Source organism: Peromyscus californicus, unplaced genomic scaffold (genome assembly GCF_007827085.1).
Source record: "Peromyscus californicus insignis strain IS unplaced genomic scaffold, ASM782708v3 Scaffold_7__1_contigs__length_154581171, whole genome shotgun sequence".
In the NCBI taxonomy this organism is placed as follows: domain Eukaryota; kingdom Metazoa; phylum Chordata; class Mammalia; order Rodentia; family Cricetidae; genus Peromyscus; species Peromyscus californicus.
The window spans coordinates 101152903-101171660 of NW_026294595.1; the positions used below are offsets into that span (position 1 = coordinate 101152903).

The 18758-nt window shown below is 39.8% G+C and overlaps 1 protein-coding gene across 1 annotated transcript in view; it reads left to right on the forward strand.

The window, feature by feature from the left end:
- Window positions 1-4298: 4298 nt before the first annotated feature.
- The window catches only part of Usp8 (ubiquitin specific peptidase 8), a 57550-nt gene continuing 43090 nt past the window's right edge, over window positions 4299-18758 (forward strand). Inside the window, exons 1-4 of the mRNA XM_052722906.1 lie at window positions 4299-4431; window positions 11206-11374; window positions 13654-13798; window positions 18205-18290. Of these exons, the coding sequence (XP_052578866.1) occupies window positions 11271-11374; window positions 13654-13798; window positions 18205-18290 (335 nt within the window). The 5' untranslated portion in view covers window positions 4299-4431; window positions 11206-11270. The remainder of the gene's footprint in view (window positions 4432-11205; window positions 11375-13653; window positions 13799-18204; window positions 18291-18758) is intronic.

The window sequence follows — 18758 nt, forward strand, 5'->3', positions numbered from 1 at the left end:
AAAAAAAAAAGAGTAGTTTGTTTCCTCAGTGAGACTCTAAGAAAACTAACTTTTCGTTTGCAAATGGTTATCAATAGGATATAGCTTCTGGGTTAGGGATGGAAGCACGTGTCCACTTTTCCTTTCAGCTCTATGACCCCATCTGGTGCAGACCCATGCAGGTCCTGTGCATGCTGCCTCAGGCTTTATGAGTTCACATGTGCATGGATCTTGGTGATTTAGAGGGCCTGTTTTCTTGGTGTCCTTCATGTTCTCTGGCTCTTACACTCTTTCCACCTCTTCCATGGGGTTCCCTGAGCCCTAAGAAGGAGAAATCACTCTCTGCATATTGCCTGGCTGTGGGTCTTTGTATTTGTTTTGCATCTGCCACAGGAGGAAGCTACTCTGATGTCTATGAGTATAGCTGAATGTCATTAGGAGTCATGTTATGGCTACCTTAAAAAACAAAAAAAGAATAGTAGTATTTGGTTTTACCTTAGGTCCCTGTGCTATCTAGTCTTAAGTTCTTGGTCACTCAAGCAGTGTTGGGTATAGGTTCCATTTCATGGGAATGGGCCCTAAGTCAAGCCTAGCATATCTTGCAGCAGGATACCATTGTAGTCAAAGCTTTTGTGGCCGGGTTGGTGTTTACATTTCTCCCTAGGTAGCATGCAGAGTAACATCTTGTACCAAAGATGCTAGCATGTAAGGGTGATGGCTCTATGTAGGCACTAGCTTGACTTCTCCATGTTCAATGAGTTGTATAGGTGTTGTCTTCAGCAATGAGGACTTACCATCAGTTTTCGGAGAGTAACCTGTAGTCTTGGCAACAGCTTGGGTTGTTTGGGGATTCCCAACAACTTTGGCCAACAACACAATTAGATGTAACCCAATCCCAGCACTAGAAGCTTCATTTGGTGACAAGAGATGTCCAGCTCTGTCTTCCCATTATTTGGCAATTTCATTTAGATCACTGTCATATATGCATATATTTTAGGAAGCTTCTACTGTATTAGGTTTTCATACTACCCCTCAAATGGCCCTTAATTTTCACTGTCTCTCTCCATATTTCCTCCCTCTTCCCTCCCTCCCTCCAACTTGAAACTCCCATTCCAGTCTCCCCCGTCCATCCATACTATCTTCTGTATTTCCTTTTCCTAGTTGAATTGCTTTGAGTTTCTCTCTATTTAAGTTGATGTTGTCTATGGGTTTGCTGTACAGCTGCCTTTATTATGTTGAGGTATGTCCTTTGTATCCCTAATCTCTTTAGTACTTTTTTTTTTTGGTTTTTCTTTGAGACAGGGTTTCTCTGTGTGGCTTTGCGCCTTTCCTGGAACTCACTTTGGAGACCAGGCTGGCCTCGAACTCATAGAGATCCGCCTGGCTCTGCCTCCCGAGTGCTGGGATTAAAGGCGTGCGCCACCACCGCCCGGCTCTTTAGTACTTTTATCATGAAGGAGTATTGGATTTTGTCAAAAACATTTTCTACATCTAATGAGATGATCATGTGGTTTTTCACTCTCAGTTTGTTTTGTGGTGGACCACATTTATTAATTTATATATGCTGAACCTTCCCTGCATCTCTGAGATAAAGTCTACTTGATCATGATTCTTTTTTATGTGTTCTTGGAATTGGTTTTCAAGTATTTTATTGAGTATTTTTGCATCTATGTTCACAAGGGAAATTGGTCTATATATGCTTTGGGTATCACAGTAACTGTAGCCTCATGAAATGAATTGGGCGATGTCCCTTCTGTTTCTATTTTGTAGAATAATTTGAGGATTACTGACATTAACTCTTCATTAGAAGTCTGGTGGAATTCTGTGCTAAATCCATCTGGCCCTGTTTTTTTGTTTTGTGTTGTTATTGTTTGTTTTGTTTTGTTTGAGAGACTTTTAATTACTGCTTCTATTTTACTAGGGGCTATAGGTCTGTTTAAATTGCTTATTTGATCTTGACTTAACTTTGCTAAGAGGTATGTATCAAGAAAATCATCCACTTCTTTTCGATTTTCCAATTTGGTATTGTACAGGGTTTTTTGCTGTTATTGTTGTTGTTTGTTTGTTTGTTTTTTAGTTCTTTTTAAGATTTATTTATTTATTATCTATACAGAAGAGGGTGCCAGATCTCATTACAGATGGTTGTGAGCCACCATGTGGGTGCTGGGAATTGAACTCAGGACCTCTGGAAGAGCAGTCAGTGCTCTTAACCTCTGAGCCATCTCTCCAGCCCTATTTTTTTAAGTTTTTTGAGGACAGGGTTTATTTGTGTAGCCTTGGCTGTCCTGGAACTCACTCTGTAGATCAGGCTGGCCTTGAACTCACAGAGATCCACCTGCCTCTGCCTCCCAAGTGCTGGGATTAAAGGCATGTGCCACCACTGCCCGGCCGTACAGGTTTTTAAAGTATGTCCTTATGATTCTCTGGATATCCTCAGTGTCTGTTATAATGTCCCCATTTGTTTTTGATTTGGTTAATTTGGATTCTCTCTCCATCTTTTAGTTAGTTTGGATAAGAGTTTGTTTATTTTGTACTTCTTTTTGTTCTAGAGCTTTCAGGTGTGCTGTGAAGTTGCTAGTGTGGGATCTCTCTAATTTTCTTTTATGAAGGCACTTAGTGTTATGAATTTGCCTCTTGGAATCCCCTTCATTGTGTCCCATAACTTTGGGTATGTTGTGTATTCATTTTCATTCAGTTCTAGAAAGTCTTTAATTTCATTCTTAATTTCTGTCTTGATCATTTTTTTTAATTCAGTAGTGAGTTGCCCAGTTTCTAAGAGTTTGTAAGCTTTCTGTTGTTGATAGCCAGTTTTAATCTGTTGTTGTCAGATAGGATATGGGGTGTTGTTTCAATTTTCTTGTACCTATTGAGATTTGCTTTGTGTCCAAGTATGTGGTCAATTTTGGAGAACTTTCTTTTTTTTTTTGGTTTTTCGAGACAGGGTTTCTCTGTGTAGCTTTGCACCTGTCCTGGAACTCACTTGGTAGCCCAGGCTGGCCTCGAACTCACAGAGATCCCCCTGGCTCTGCCTCCCGAGTGCTGGGATTAAAGGCGTGCGCCACCACCGCCCGGCCGCATTGGTGTTTTTGCCTGCATGTATATCCGTATGAGGGTGTTGGATCCCCTGAAATTGGAGTTACAGACAGTTGTGAGCTGCCCGGTGGGTGCTGGGAATTGAGCCTGGGTCCTCTAGAATAGCAGCTAGTGCTTTTAACCACTGGGCCATCTCCCCAGCCCCATGGAAAAAGCTATTAACACTCTTTACTCAACAGTTCCAAGCATTACAACGTATCTTACTATATCAGTCTTTACACGTTGGGAAAACAAATAGTATGCTAGTGTTGATTTTTAAGTATAAATACAGGATTTTTTTTTTACTTTTTATTTTACACGCATTGTTGTTTTGCTATGGAACTGGACTCATAGACAGCTGTGAGCTGTCATGTAGGTGCTGGGAATTGAACTCAGGTCCATCTGGAATAGCAATCAGTGCTCTTAACCACTGAGCCATCTCTCCAGCCCCACAAGATTATTTTGTTTTGCATGCACCTAATTGTAATGGAAAGGAAATTGACGTTTATTTTAAAGGCTGTATGTGAAGCACCATTGGTGTACTGGACACTTACTACTCTTTATAGTGAATGGCTCCCTATCTAGTAAGTACTTTCACTTTATATACACACTTAGTAGACTTGTTTCAAGATTTGCCATGCATTAAAGATTTGGCCTGTCCCTAGGGATTTAGTGACTACGGCCAACAGCTCTACCCTAAGCAACTTTTATGTACACAGATAATCGAAGTAACTCATTTCTCCACAAGAGTGCATAAGTAGACTCTCCAAAAAGTTCAGACCCCTGCTTTGTAAGACTGGGCCTTTAGGAGATGTTGACTGTGTCTGTACCGTTTTCCGAACATGTCTGTTCTTTAACCAGAGGTTTGGCTTTGGAGAATGCCTATTCCCAAGTTTTACAGGGTATCAATCCCCTTCACGTTTTTCCCCCCTAATTTCCGATCTGTGAAGAAAAATACAGTTGACAGGCGTGAGAACATCCTCGCTTACTCCACGGAAACGTCCAAGACACAGATCGAACTTGCTACCACCCGGAAATGAGAAGCGCGAGGACCCCGGAAGTACCCGACGCGCGCTTCCGTCACGCACAGGCTTAAACCGCCTCTCCGACGCATGCGCAGACCACTCGGCGCACGCCCTTCCGGAGCAGGCCTTCCCGATGTCCCTCCCTGCGGGCCAGAGGGAGGAGTTACGGCGCTCACTGGAAGCCCCTCCTCTTCCGTGACGTATAGAGACGCGACGCGTCGCCACGCAATGCAAACCGGGAAGAGGGGATGAGCTGCGCTGCCCTGCGTCTGAGAGCGAAGGCTCGTTCTCCCTCGGGTGGTGGGCGATGGGCGTCAGGCGAGAAGGCTGGCGTTAGCAGAGTGCGGGCGCTGCGGTGAGTGCGGCCTGGCTCCGGCCCCGGTTCCCGGGAAGGCGTCCGCCAGCTGCTGGTCATCCGGGAGACGAGCCCTGTCCGCGGAGGGGTGGGACAACCCCAGACAACTGGCTGGTCCAGCAAGGGCCCGGACTCCTGGTCTCTGGCGTTGCCCTCCTACGGTTGCCCAGAGTTTGATGTGGTTTGCCGGTCTCCGAGGGTGGCCTTGACCAGTTCCCCTTTCTCTTGGACACTAGACCCGACTTTGATCTCCTTCCTTTTACTTCTGTTTTCTGGCGTGCTACCTACAACCCCAGGCCTTATTATAACCACTTACCATGTTTGCCCTCGTCTCTGCCCTAGTCACCTATGTTTTTAGTGAAGTACAAGAAGTGAATTAACCAAACTCCTCACACTTAAAAAACTTATTCAAATAGGGGGTTTTTCTCTTCCGAAAATGTGCCTTCGATTGTAGACTTGTGGCACCGACAAGTTAATTTCAACTCGGATGTACGGAGGGAATTGTCAGAACTCCAAATTGCAGTGATGTTGACTTACTCACCAAGCTGCAGACCCCGTGCCTGTGTTTTGGGTCTTGCTTTCAGTTTACTCTGTGACCTTGACCAAGTCAGTCTTTCAAGAAATATTTACTTGACTCATAGAGGTGTTGCAGAGTCCAAGGAGTTTAATATTTATTAAAAAGCTCTAGGATTTCGGATCGAAACGATGCCTACCTAACTGGTGGATGTAATTCTTACTTGTTAGTTTTTGTTTTGTTTTTGTTTTTTGATTTGTTGGTTTGTTTTTCCCCCAAGGCAGAGTTTCTCTGTGTAACAGCCCTAGCTGTCCTGAACTCACTTTGTAGACCTTGAACTCATAGAGATCCGCCTGCCTCTACCTCCAGAGTGCTGGCATTAAAGGCATGTACCACCACCACCCAGCATAATTATTGTTATTATTATTTTTAGATAGGGGCTTACTATGTAAACCAGACTGGTCTCGAACTCACAGAGACCCTCCTGCCTCTGCCTCCCAAGTGCCGGGATTAAAGGTGTGTGCCACCACGCTCGGATCCCTGTGTTATTTTTTAAAGCTCTCTTCCACTTAGGTTTGTGAGTAGATTTTGCTTCATTTCAACTCTTTCTGTGTAAAACTCCCTGCTGAATGTGTCATGTTGGATTTAGGTGGTTTCTCTTTGTAGAGTACTGTGCCAATGTGGTGATATTGGCTGTATTCATGCTTCTTTAATTACACTTAGTTATAACTAATAATCAGGATATAACTTAATTATGCCATAACTGTAGATACTTAAAATGTGCATTCCTGTTCTTTTGACTGTGTATTAGGTGCATCTTTAAAATTGAATTGCAAGGATCTTGCAGTAGTAATATAAACTTGTCAGTAATGAATAATTGCTTGTAGACATATTTTTTTGAAATAACAATGAATAAGGAAACCAACAAAAATATTTAAAGATTTTTTTATTTAACTTGTTGATTTATTTACTTGAAGTTTATTAATCATGATCTTTTGTTGATACTATAAATGGGACAGAATCCAGCTAGCTTTGTAAATAAGACAATTGTAAAATAAAGCCAACATATCAGATTTTATTCATAAAATGCTTATCATCCTAATTTTTTTAAAGAGAAGAAGATTGATTTTGGCCCCCAGTTTCAGAGGCTTCTGCCCAAGGTTGGTTGGCTCCATTGTTTTGTGTCAGAGGCAAAGCAGAGTCTTGGTGGTAAGAGTATGCCATAGAAATTGTTCACCTCACGGCAGTCAAGAAGCAGATATACAACACACCAAACTGTATTTTATATATATCAAATATTCTAAATACTTACCAAATATAATCCAAATATATATAATTGCTCTTAGATTAAAAACTAGGGATATTTCCTTCCTTCTCTCTTTCCTTTCTTTTCCTTAGCATTCTAATATTCTTATTCAGGTTCCTTAGAATTCTTCTTTTCCTTGTTTAGCATTATACTTTCCTTCATTGGAGTGATGTCTGTTCTTTTTCTGAATCTTTCTTCGTTTAGAATGCCCAGATTGGGACCTTAAGTAAAATACCAGCTGTAGAAAAACAAGGGTTCAATTCCTTGGTGATTTATTTTCTTGATGTTAGTTATTAGTATATAATGTCTATGGATTTTTATTGTGTGTATTTATTTATATATATTTTTGAAAGTGTCTTACTGTGTCTCCTAAGCTTAAGAGATCCTCCTTCCTTAGCCTTTCCAGGTAGCTGGAATTACAGATGCATGCCACAAAGGCTGATGTCTGTGTATTAAAGAGTGTTATATATGTTTTTAAACACTAGATAAAAACAAGGAAAGTAGGATTATTGTAAAATGCCTCTCCCAGGCTCAGATTTTGGGTGCTTGAGCCCCAGATCATAGCTTCAAACCCAGTTTTGAAGTGTATGGAGCCTTTAGGAGGTGGGCTGACTGGTGGAAGTTTGTTGCTGGGGGTAGCCTGTTGAAGGTTTTTCTGGCCCATGGTTCCCCCATAGCTCTCTGCTTCTGGTCTGCCAGATTAAAGGAGCCACCTCAGCACACTCCTGCTGCTGTAAACACTGTCATGACTTTCCCTGCTGTGATGGACTGAAATTTTTCCGAAATAGTGAACCAAAATAACCACCCCCCTTGAGTTATTTCAGGTATTTTGTCACAGAATAAAAGTGATACAGTATCATTTTCAGTGACAATATGTTGTTATCTTCCAAACAATAGGGGTTTTATAGAAAGATTTATTTTTTATTTGTATGGGTGTTTTGCCTGCATGTATTTCTGTGCACTGTGTGTATGCCTGGTGCCTGGGGAGGCCAGAAGAGTTTTGGATTCCCTGGAACTTGAGTGACCTGTCATGTAGTTGCTGGGAACTGAACCTGGGTTCTCAGCAAAAGCAGCCAGTGCTCTTAACCAGTGAGCCACCTCTCCAGCCATGAAATTGGGATTTTTAAATTAACATATTTCTGTTTAGACTCCATTGTTTAGATACTTATTGTATATTCGAAATGTTCAGACTGAGCTACTCACTTTCCTGAAAGTTGGCAGTTCTTATTTGGAAGCAGTTTCCTTACTAGAACACTGAGCAATGTCTGGAGCATTTTGTTTAGCAGGGCTGGAGAAAGAAAGATGAATGTTATTAGCAACTTGTGGGCAGGGGCTAGAGATGCTGCCAAATGTCCTCCTACACTGTGTAGAGCAGCCTCCCACAACAAAGTTTAGTCTGGTCTAAAATGTGAGTATGCACAGGTTGAAAAGTGCTTTTCACAATCATCAGTTTTTAAACTACAGTTTGTTTGTTTTGTTTTTTTCCCTACATTTTTGTTGTTGGTTCGCTTGTTGGGTTGTTTTTGAGATGTGATCTTTTTATGAGCCTGATGTAGCCTTGAACTCACCACCCTCTAGCTTAAGGCATGCACCATAGTGCAATGTTCATTTTGAATGCTTGTTATTGTTATTTAGTTAATAACCTTAGTGTTCTTCCCACTTTACAGAAGGAAAATGGGGTAATGTAAGCAAGTGAAAATACTCAGTTTTAATCATTGACTCACCGAAGCAGTGTGCCTAATTTGTTCTTCCCTGCGGTGGCTTCCTAATCATTCTTTCCCATAGTATTATTCCTTTATTCCTGTCTCTTTCAAATCCGTCTAGTATATACCAATTTTGGCCATCCTGGGGTAATACTGACTTTCCTGATTTCTAAGTCAAATGTAAACACTTCTGGATGGCTTCACAGATCCTCCATTCTGTAATTATATTTCCGTAACTAACGTACTGCTAACTTGCAGCTCTTAAGTGTTGACTGAGGGTTATTAAGGTCGATATTAGGATACAACATATTATCAATGGACTCTTGTTCCAGAGATTGTTGTTTAGAGATTCTATAGTTTGCCTTACTATTTATTCTTCATTGTTTTCCCATGGTAATTTCTCACTTTATGTCTCTATAGTGCTTCCCTTCTGAATGTTTCCTTTCTCACCTCAGCTCTCATCATTTCAACCAAATTGTTATTTGGGCCAAAAACTGTACTGAATGAGCAGTATAGGTAACAAGCATTGTAGGACTCAGACTAAGAAATAAACTCCAAGAACTGGAACCATCAGGGAAACTTAAGCTGGCCCATGAAAGAGGAAGGGGACCAACATTGAAAAAGACACTGTGGGCTGGCCAAAGCTTTTTCTCTTTCTAGCTGAACTGGATTTTCCTTTCCTTGAGTCTTGCTAGTGACCAGTCTTTAACATATAGTGGAACAGTTGATATTAGACACGTTATTAGACATACTGATATTAGACTAGATCCCTGTTCTCTATGTCCTATAGAACAGTGCTGTTCAGAGTCTGAATCATTGAAAGTTCCACCTTACCTTCAGTGATGAGACATGGCTGCATTATGTAGCCCTGCCTAGTCTTCTGTTTTCCGTAGGATGTAAAAGCTTGCCTTAGAGTGGAAGTCTGATTACTATAAAAGTCAGTATGCTTAATTGGTGTACATTCTTCACAAGCCTATTTTGTTACAGACTAGAGAGAAGTAGTTCCCCAACCAGTATTGGTTTTGAGCTGCATTTGGAGAAGTACTTCTGTCATGTGAGCCATCGAGATCTTGTTTTGTTTTGAGACATTGCCTTGCTCTCTAGCTTAGGCTGGCTTGAATTCTCAGTTTTCCTGTCTCAGCTTTAGAGATGCTGGGATTTCAGGTAGAGCACCACATCTGGCTACTTTGTTTACTTTAGTTTTCAACTCTTTTTTTTTAAATTATGGCATAATTTTACTGGGTTGTATGTCCACTGCCAGCCTGGGCTTCATAGCAAGAATCTGTCTCAAATGGGGAGGAGGGGTAACACATATATGTGTATATATTCTCATTGTCCACAAAGCCATTGCTAAGGACTTCAGTGACATCATTCCATGCTGTGTCTGATCATATGGCAAGTCTTGTCATTGTCTTTGCCGTGTTGCTTGTATATACTTCTAGTCCATTTCTGTTGCCCCTGTTCTAACTTCATCCTTCTCTCTTGGGTCTTAAAGCCCATCTTTGTGCTCTTGTTTGTTGGGACTACACAACTTCCTTCAGAACCCTGCTGTGACTCTGTCATTACCTTTAGAAAACAAGGTAAATACTTATGTGCCTTTCATGGCCTTTTATGATCAGTGTGAGACTGTTTTTGTGACTTCACTGGCCCGTGGTTCCTTGTACGTTCTCTCTGGCAGCTCATTCCTAGAGGTGTGCTGATAGCTTTCCTTCTTAACGTTTTTATTTGTAACTCCATCTACTATTTTTTTCCTACTGTTTGCAGTTTTGTTTCATATTAGTTTTTTAAGCCTTGTGTGGAAATATCCTATTTTAATCCTTCAGCTTCTAAAAGCATGACATTTATACAGTAGGATATCTATGAGTGTTTAAATTTAACTTTAAAATAGCTAGTGACTTACTGTTTTAAATTATCTATAATCTGATATGATTTGCACATTCTTTTAAAGATCCAAGTTTTAGGGGCTAAAGAGACAGGTCAGTAATTAAGAGTACTGGCTGCTTTTCCAGATGACTCAGGTTTGATTCTCAGCACCCACATGGCAGCTCACAGTATCTATAACTCCAGTTCCAAGGGATCTGACACCTTCTGTCTTTGAACTAAAGTGTTTATCCTTCGGGAGCAGATACTAGGTCTTATGTCGTCTTTAACACCTATCTTTCAGTACAAAGCCTGCATTTGCAAGGTAAATCTGCCCGTGATTTACATCGATACTAAAATAGTGATGCTGTCTGTGAGAGTGAGGAAATCCAAGAGATTCCTGTCATATCCTTTACGTAATGGATGTTCTTAGTTGGTTTGATGGTGAATTGTTAATAAATTGATACCTCAGTAGAAGGACACATCCAATGTTAGTTGACCCATTTAGAAGTGATGACATGGCCAGAGACTTATTATTATATCTTTATACACAGGCTTCAAAATAGGAGGTAAAATGTACAAAGTGTTTTAATGCGAGATCGTTTCTAATTGCGTACATCTCAAGTTATCGATTACTGTTTAGTTCAACATGTCTTTATAGATGCATGGAGCAAGTATAGATAGAGAAAACTGAAATGGTAAAAATGTGATTTTTAGAGAGAAATGGTTTGATGACTAAGAATGTAGTACTAACACAGAATTGGAAGGGGTATGTCTAAAGAATTAGTGTTTAATACAGGAATGACTAGAGTCAAAGAAAAATTGGAATGCTTTTGGAGTTTCATGTAAGTGAACTAAGACCATTCTCTTAAGTTGTAACTTAACCTTATAATTTTTTTTTTTTTTTTTTTTTTTTTTAGCCAGGCAGTGGTAGGGCACACCTTTAATCCTTTAATCCCAGCACTTGGAGGCAGAGGCAGGCAGATCTCTGAGTTCAAGGCCAGCCTGATCCACAAAGTTCCAGGACAGCCAGAGTTACACAAAGAAGCCCCACAGGGTTTCTCTGTGTTGTTTTGGTGCCTGTCCTGGATCTCGATCTGCAGGCCAGGCTGGCCTCGAACTCACAGAGATCCGCCTGGCTCTGCCTCCTGAGCGCTGGGATTAAAGGCGCGCGCACGCGCCTGCATATATATATGTGTATATGTGTGTGTGTATGTTTATGTTTGTGCGCGCGTGCATTGCCAAGCCAGGAAGCCAATCCAGAGCCTTGCATGGCAGTCACTTGGCCACTGAGCTACATCCCTCATCGAGGAGTTTCATTTTTAACACTTTTTTTTTTTTTTTTTTTTTGCTAATGAGGATAATTAGTGGAATTGTTTGTTTTGTTTTAGGAAAGAAGTACTTTTCATGAACCAGACCATCCATTGTTGAAGTAGAAAATCAAGCATCAGTCATCATGCCTGCTGTAGCTTCAGTTCCTAAAGAACTCTACCTCAGTTCTTCACTAAAAGACCTCAATAAGAAGACAGAAGTTAAACCTGAGAAAACCAGCACCAAGAAGTGTGTGCTCTTTGCTAGTTTGATTAAATCATTCCTTTTACTTCATTTCCTTATTATTTGGATTTAATGTATAGCCAACTTCGAGTTGATTAGAAACATAATGTGATCACAAGAGATGGTCTTAACTTTGTCTTAGCAGAGTAAATGTTTGATTGCTCAAATGTAAATTACCTGCTTCCTGGCCAGTATGGATACTAGATGATAAGTTTAAAAGTATATGAGAGTTCTATTAAAGCCATTTTGCCACAAACCATTTTCTTCTCATAAAACAGTCTAACTTTTAATTAAAGATTGCCTTTACTCTTGTGTAGGACACAAGTAAGTTCGGATGCTGGTATAGTCTTTCTCTGATTAAAAGAGGGGCTGTGACTGCTTTTTTGTCTAGTTGTCCTGGCTGGTTTTGTGGCAGCTTGAGACAAGCTAAGGTCATCTGAAAGGAGGGACCCTAAATGGAAAAAAAAAGCCTACATAAGATCAGGCTGTAGGAAGGCAATCCTGTAGGCTATTTTCTTAATTATTGATTTATAGGAGAGGCCCAGCATACTGAGGGTAGGACACCCCTGAGCTGGTGGTTCTGGGTTCTATAAGAAAGCAGGCTGAGCAAGCCAAGTCTGTAAGCAGCTCTCCTCCATGCCCCTGCACCAGCTCCTGCCTCCAGGTTCTCCACAGGTTTGAGTTCCTGCCCCAGCTTCCCTCCATGGACTCTGACTAGGAATGTGTAAGCCAGACAAACCCTTTCCTCCTTGAATTGTTTGGTCATGGTGTTTCAACACAATAACAAAATCCCTAAGATAGAAACATTAGTATTCTGTAAGTTTGTGCCAATTTGATACAATCTTTAACTTGATTTATTTTATGTGATTTTATTTTTCTGGGTATACTTGCCCTCTAAGGCACAGGTAGAAAATGTGCCTTTCCCAGAGAGGGTCCAAACTTTCATGGTCAAGTGGTCAACTGATTCTGGTACTTGCTGGAAATATAAATTTGGTAAAAATAGGTTGTCCTTAAAATTGTTAACCCTAGTAGTTAAGGAACAGAGAACAGTAAGAGAACTTTCTGTTCAAATTTATTTTGTGATTTTATTTATTTTGTCCAGCAAAAGTGATTTAGAGATTAATAAGCAATTATATTATTATTTAGATGGTAATAAAGTTTTAGAAAGAAAGGTGGGTCTAGCTGCCACATTCCCCAGACTTAGGAAAAGTAGATCTTAGAGATCAAGGGATGGCAATAGGTATTCTCTGATTGGGAATAAATAGGACACATGATCCCAAATGAACCAAAGACAAAGCTAAAAAGATCTATGTAGGCACAGGGGCATCTTATTTATTTGTGTCCTTCACATCATGCCTCCTAATCCTACCCATCTCCTGCCCCACCCTAAAATAAAACAAAGCTGCAGCGTGGCACAGGGAGTCACACAGTAACCCCTTTGTCCATCCACCTTTACATGCGACGTTCTTCACAAGGAATCACCCGTCGGGTTCCAGGCCCCTGGTCTCTGGGCACAGAAGCATTTTATTTTTATTTATTTAATTTATTTATTTATTTTTTTATGGAAAGTTTAAATTTTTTTTTAAGATTTATTTATTTATTATGTATACAGCATGTGTGCCTGCAGGCCAGAAGAGGGCACCAGATCTCGTTATAAATGGTTGTGAGCCACCATGTAGTTGCTGGGAATTGAACTCAGGACCTCTGGAAGGGCAGTCAGTGCTCTTAACCTCTGAGCCATCTCTCCAGCCTCACAGAAGCATTTTAATGAGTCATTTTATCAAGGAAATAAATGAAAAATGGTAGGAAAACAAAACATCAGTGCTGACAGTTGAGTGGTGAAAACGTAATTAAAAGTAAAGAGAAAATCCGAGAGTACACCATTATTTCTTAATATTACCAGTAACAGAATGGCTTTAAAAAAATACCTTTTAGAAGGGAATGGAGAAAGATTGTCTTACTTCTTGAGCGAAATTGGTAAGTGTGGGGTAACAAGGAAAGTAATTTTGTTTAACTCTTTTTACAATCCACCTTTAAACTTTCTCAACTACTAAGGGCAGGAACGTCGTAAAGGTTAGATCTAAGATGGTTATTCCTGTCTAGCTGTCTATGGTTTCTCTCTTTAAGACTAGCCTCATCCCAGAGCGAAGGTATACATTGTAATTGTTTGAAGTAATACAACCTAAATCGTGAAATTGATCTTATTGTGGTCATCTGCAGAGTTTGTATATGGCGTGTATTTCCCCCCAGTAGCAAGTATTTTACCTTTTCTTTCAATTTTAAAGTTATGTACACAGTGCTCAGAAGATCTTCAAGGCAGCAGAAGAGTGCAGACTAGATCGTGATGAGGAGAGGGCCTATGTGCTTTATATGAAATATGTGGCCGTTTATAATCTTATCAAAAAAAGACCTGACTTCAAGCAACAGCAGGTACCTTTTTTTGTATTTTTATTTGTTATTTTTGCATAATAGAACTACTGATGTCCTCTAAAAGTTTTCACTAACTATGAAATTCACTTTTGTTCCCCCTCACCTCTCTTGTGCTGGCAATCAAACTCTGGGCCTGGCAATGCTAAGCAGCAGCTCTATCTCCAACATAACAATGGATTTAGATCACATGATACCTTGACAATTTTAAACTCCCGTGTGGCTGGGAAAAGCAAAGCAAAAACATAGTTTCGTTATTTGCAATTATGTGCATGCATACATTTGGCTTGGATCAATATGTGTATATAGCAGTATATAAGCTGATTTTTGCTTTTTATTGTAATAAATTATTGCTAGATCAAATGGAAGGATTGAGTTTATTCATGCACTGAATAAGAAAAGTAATAGCTGAGTGCAGTGGCTCAGGCCTGTAGTTTCATGTGAGCCTTAAGAGTTCCAGGTCAGCTTGGACAACATAGTGAGATCCTATATCAGTAAATAAAACAGAGCGACTGGAGACATGGCTCAGCGATTAAGAGTGCTTTGTGCAGAAGACTGGTTTGGTTCCGCATTTCAGATGACTTACAAATACTTCTAACTTGAGCTCTGGGATATCCAGTGCCCTGTTCTGTCCTCTTGGGCACCTGCGCACATACAGCATACACTCATACAACACACACATAAATGAAAATAAAAATAAGTAAGAATATGTTTTCAGTAGTGCTTTCAGGTCAAATGTTTAATTATTTGTTTTATACCAGTCTTTTTATCGGACTGACACTGGGGCCATATTAGATATGGCTTTAGAATTAAGAGCAAGACTTTGGTGTCTCCTTATGTTCGTGTTTTCTTTTCTTTTTTGTTCTTAATCTGTTTAGCAGGTACTAGTCTTTCACTTTGCTGAAGTCATGAGTAGAAAGGGAGGGCAGTTGTGGTACAGACAGAGAAATTGACAACTAGGATTGGTGTGCAGAGAAGAGATGGTTGCATTTCAGTTGTCCTAGAAACAGGCAAAATAATAGATAGGTGGTGTTAAAGGAAGGGAGAATGCTATATTAGTGCTGCCACCATAGAAATGACCTTGTTATCACATAGAAATAGCAAAATCCTGCCTAGAGAATTCTTACCCACAGAGGAACGCTCTCTGCCTGAGACAGGGTCTCATAGCCATGCTGGCCTAGAGCTTACAATCCCCTGCCTCATCTCCAAGGCACTGCAGTGTCAATGGTGCACCATCATGTCCAGCCATTTCAAAATTAATACTTTATTTTAGAGGTTACAGTGGCACACTCTGTTAGCACTTGATACTTTATAGTATTTTACTTTGTTCTGTAGTGGAGAAGTTGACTTACAGAAGGAACCAACTTTATTTGAAGTCCATTTTTGTTTTGTTTTGTTTGTTTGTTTTTTGTTTTTTCGAGACAGGGTTTCTCTGTGTAGCTTTGCAACGCCTTTCCTGGAACTCACTTGGTAGACCAGGCTAGCCTCGAACTCACAGAGATCCGCCTGGCTCTGCCTCCCGAGTGCTGGGATTAAAGGCGTGCGCCACCACCGCCCGGCTTGAAGTCCTTTCTTTCTCCCCAGAGTACTGTGATTGATAACATTTCTTTGCTTAGTAAAGAGGGAGGCCTTTAATGATTAAGCTAATGGTAGTAGGTCATGTCTTCTACCAGCAAAGTTATGCTAATGGCTACTGGCTTTTAGAGCAGTATCCCCTTGCACTTAGGGACTCATCTGTATGTCCATAAATGGCCGAATTAGTCCTGCCATGGTAGAAAACATCTTTTAATATTTATAGGCATACTTATCTGCAGATTAAGAAGCCAGAAGCATGTCTGAATTGAAACACTCTTAAATATTGTTCATGTGAAATTGCCTTTAAAGTGGGCTGGCTGGTGAGATGGCTTGCTGAAAAGCCTCAGGACCTGATTCAGTTCCTTGGACCCACAGGGTGGAAGAGAACTGATTCCCACAAGTAGTTCTGCCTTCCACTTGAGCTCTGGGGTGACGTGTAAAACCCCTGCTCCCCCCCCCCACCCCCACCTGCTTTCTAAAGTAAATGCTTGGAAGCTTGAGGACTGCTTAGCCTTGGGGCCACTGTCTGATGTTTCGTCTGTTTTTGAACTGGTTTTGTGTCTGTTTGATTTTTGTTGTATTCTTAGAACTTAGTAGTGCTTTTTCCCCTGGCAAGGTTGGAATTACCTCTTTTGGCTGTCTGCTCCTCCACTTTGAATAGGTTTGAAGTAATTTTGATCGCCGAGAGCTCTTTCTGTTTCCACAGTGTCACTGAGTTTGTGAAGGTCAGGTTAGGAAGCTACTGTGAAGGGTCAGCTAACCCAGGCTGTTACTTGGGATATTACAGTTGCTTGGCTCCCTGTTTGCTTGCTCATCTTCCCTGTCTTAGAACTGTTTTTGTTCTAGTTCACTGACTCTAACCTTCAAAGTGTACTTCAAGTATGTGAGGTACCTAGATATTTTATAGTTACAATTACTTAAATTGGGTAGGGACAGAACATGTAACTGAATTCCTTCAGAATTACGTGTTTTCCCTCTTATTTTATATTGCGAAGTGTTTAAGTTGTAAGTAAAAGTTGTTAATGTAGTAAAGAGGGCACAGTGATGTAACTGAAACTTGCTTAATTCTGGACAATGCTTTCGAGGTCATCTGAGAAGGAGAAGGAGTAAAATACTGGCATAGTAAATTCTCAAGAAACTAGAGCTGTATTTAAAAATCTTCAGTTACATTTAAAAATTATCAGCATTGCTGATAAACCTCTAACAAGTATTGGTCAGCACCACACTACCCCCCCCCCCCCCTTTTTGACAGGGTCTCACTATGTAGCCCAAACTCAGATTGACCTGCTTCTGCCTCAGGAGCGCTGGGGTTAAAGGTGTGCACTGTCACGACCCCACTGGCTAACCTTTTGATGTAGGAAATCTGAGAGGAATAGGAAAGTTGTACTGATGAACCTACCTGTGAAGAGCCTTTAGTTGATAGGAATCAGGTGTTAGCTCCCGATACTGCCACTTGTCATGTTATCAACAATATCTATGCTGATAACTGTGCCTCCAGGGAACCCCACTAATAGGAGAGGACTGTTGCCTCATAGTTTGTGATAGACATGCCCAAACACAGCATTTTTTTAGAGCATTTAAGTAAAATAAAGCAGGCTGTCAGACTAGCTTTCTAATTGAGTTCATGAAATTAAAACTAATGAGACCATTTTTGTTTTTACTTTGTGTTTTGCTTTTGTAAGAACTTTGCAGTGATGATGGCATTATACTTTAAAAAGCATTGTACTTGTAGTTCAGTTGGTGCAGTTTTGAATAAACTACACTTTTATTGGTATTACTTGGTAAAGGGCTTTTCTGACATAGTTAGGCATTAGAAAGTAAACAATCAAAAGTATGATTTCTTTTGGTTTAAATAGATGCATAGATATGTGATAACTGTTACAATGGATTTTCTTTGCCATCGCCACTCTTGACCACTTCTCATTGCTGAAGATGAGTCCTTTTATCTTTATGGTCCTTCTTACTACCTTACACACACACACACACACACACACACACACACACACACACACCACGTTTTTATTATTGTAATAGGTTCTGTTTACAAGGTCACCGTGGCATGTAGTGAATTAGATCCAAAAAACCTTGGTTGGAAAATTTCACTGACTACAGTGAGTAACCTTTTGAAGTAGTTATTTATAAAAACAAACAAACTTCATTATGCTTGTTAGTAACTTCCACATCAAACCTTTATTTTTTTTTTTGAGTTAGATTATACTATTATTTTCTATTACTTGATTTTAGAAATTCATGATTTCCTCAAGTATAAAACTTGTTTTAGGTGTCAAGTAACCTGATTCTAGTTGCAGTGGTGAATTTGCAGAGAGGAACACCCCCATATTCTTATCTATTTGGAGTTGAGGATGAGGACCCTAAATTCTAAGTCAGCCTAGAATACATACTGAACCCCTGTTCTGGCAAATAATAAATAAATAAATCCCACCCTTTGCATCTTTGCATAATCTGCTTTATTCCTTTGCGACTGGAGAAAAGGAACTCAGTGTGTTGCATATTAGTAAGAAGAAAACCTGCTTTGCTCTCTCAAACTCAGCATTTATTTATAAGCAATAAGAATAGTGTTTACACTTAATGGCTTCTTATAAATAACTTAAGTGTATTACATGTGGGTTTTTTTGCATACTGATGATATACAGGGATACTTTTGAGGCAGTTTAAATTGTACATTTAAATAGGTTAGAAGTTTAAAACAAATACTTCTGTTTTCATGTAAACTTCCTTTTCTATAGGCACCATGATTTTAGTGTTGTATATAATACCAGTGCTGTAGCGGTGTCCCGTACTAACAGTGTGGGATGGTTTTCATATACTTTTAGGATTACTATCATTCAATACTTGGACCTGCAAACATCAAAAAAGCTGTTGAAGAAGCTGAAAGACTCTCCGAGAGCCTTAAACTGAGGTACAGATACTACTATAAATTCTGTAAAAGAATGCAAATTAGAAGATAATACTATTTAGGTTTGTTCATTTATATCTAACCATACCTATAATACCCCATTTCCTAGAAATACATGAACTGAAATACCAAACTGAAAATCATTTGCTGTGTTGTCCATATTGATGTGCTACTGTTAATATTCTTCATAAAATTTTAGGTTATTAAGATAGCACTGATGTTTTACATTAGAAATCATGTCCATTTTTTCATATGTTATGGTATTTGTAAATTTTTTGACAATAAAAGGGGAATTTTAATTTTTCATATACTACATGATGTACTGTAAACTGTTATTAGATATAATCATATAGAAATGAAGTATTTACTCTTAGTTTTAATCTCTCCATAGTTGCAAATGTTACATATGCTTAAAAACAATCTAATTCCAGTATTTACCATGACTGCCTTTCCAGTTTATGAAATGATTAC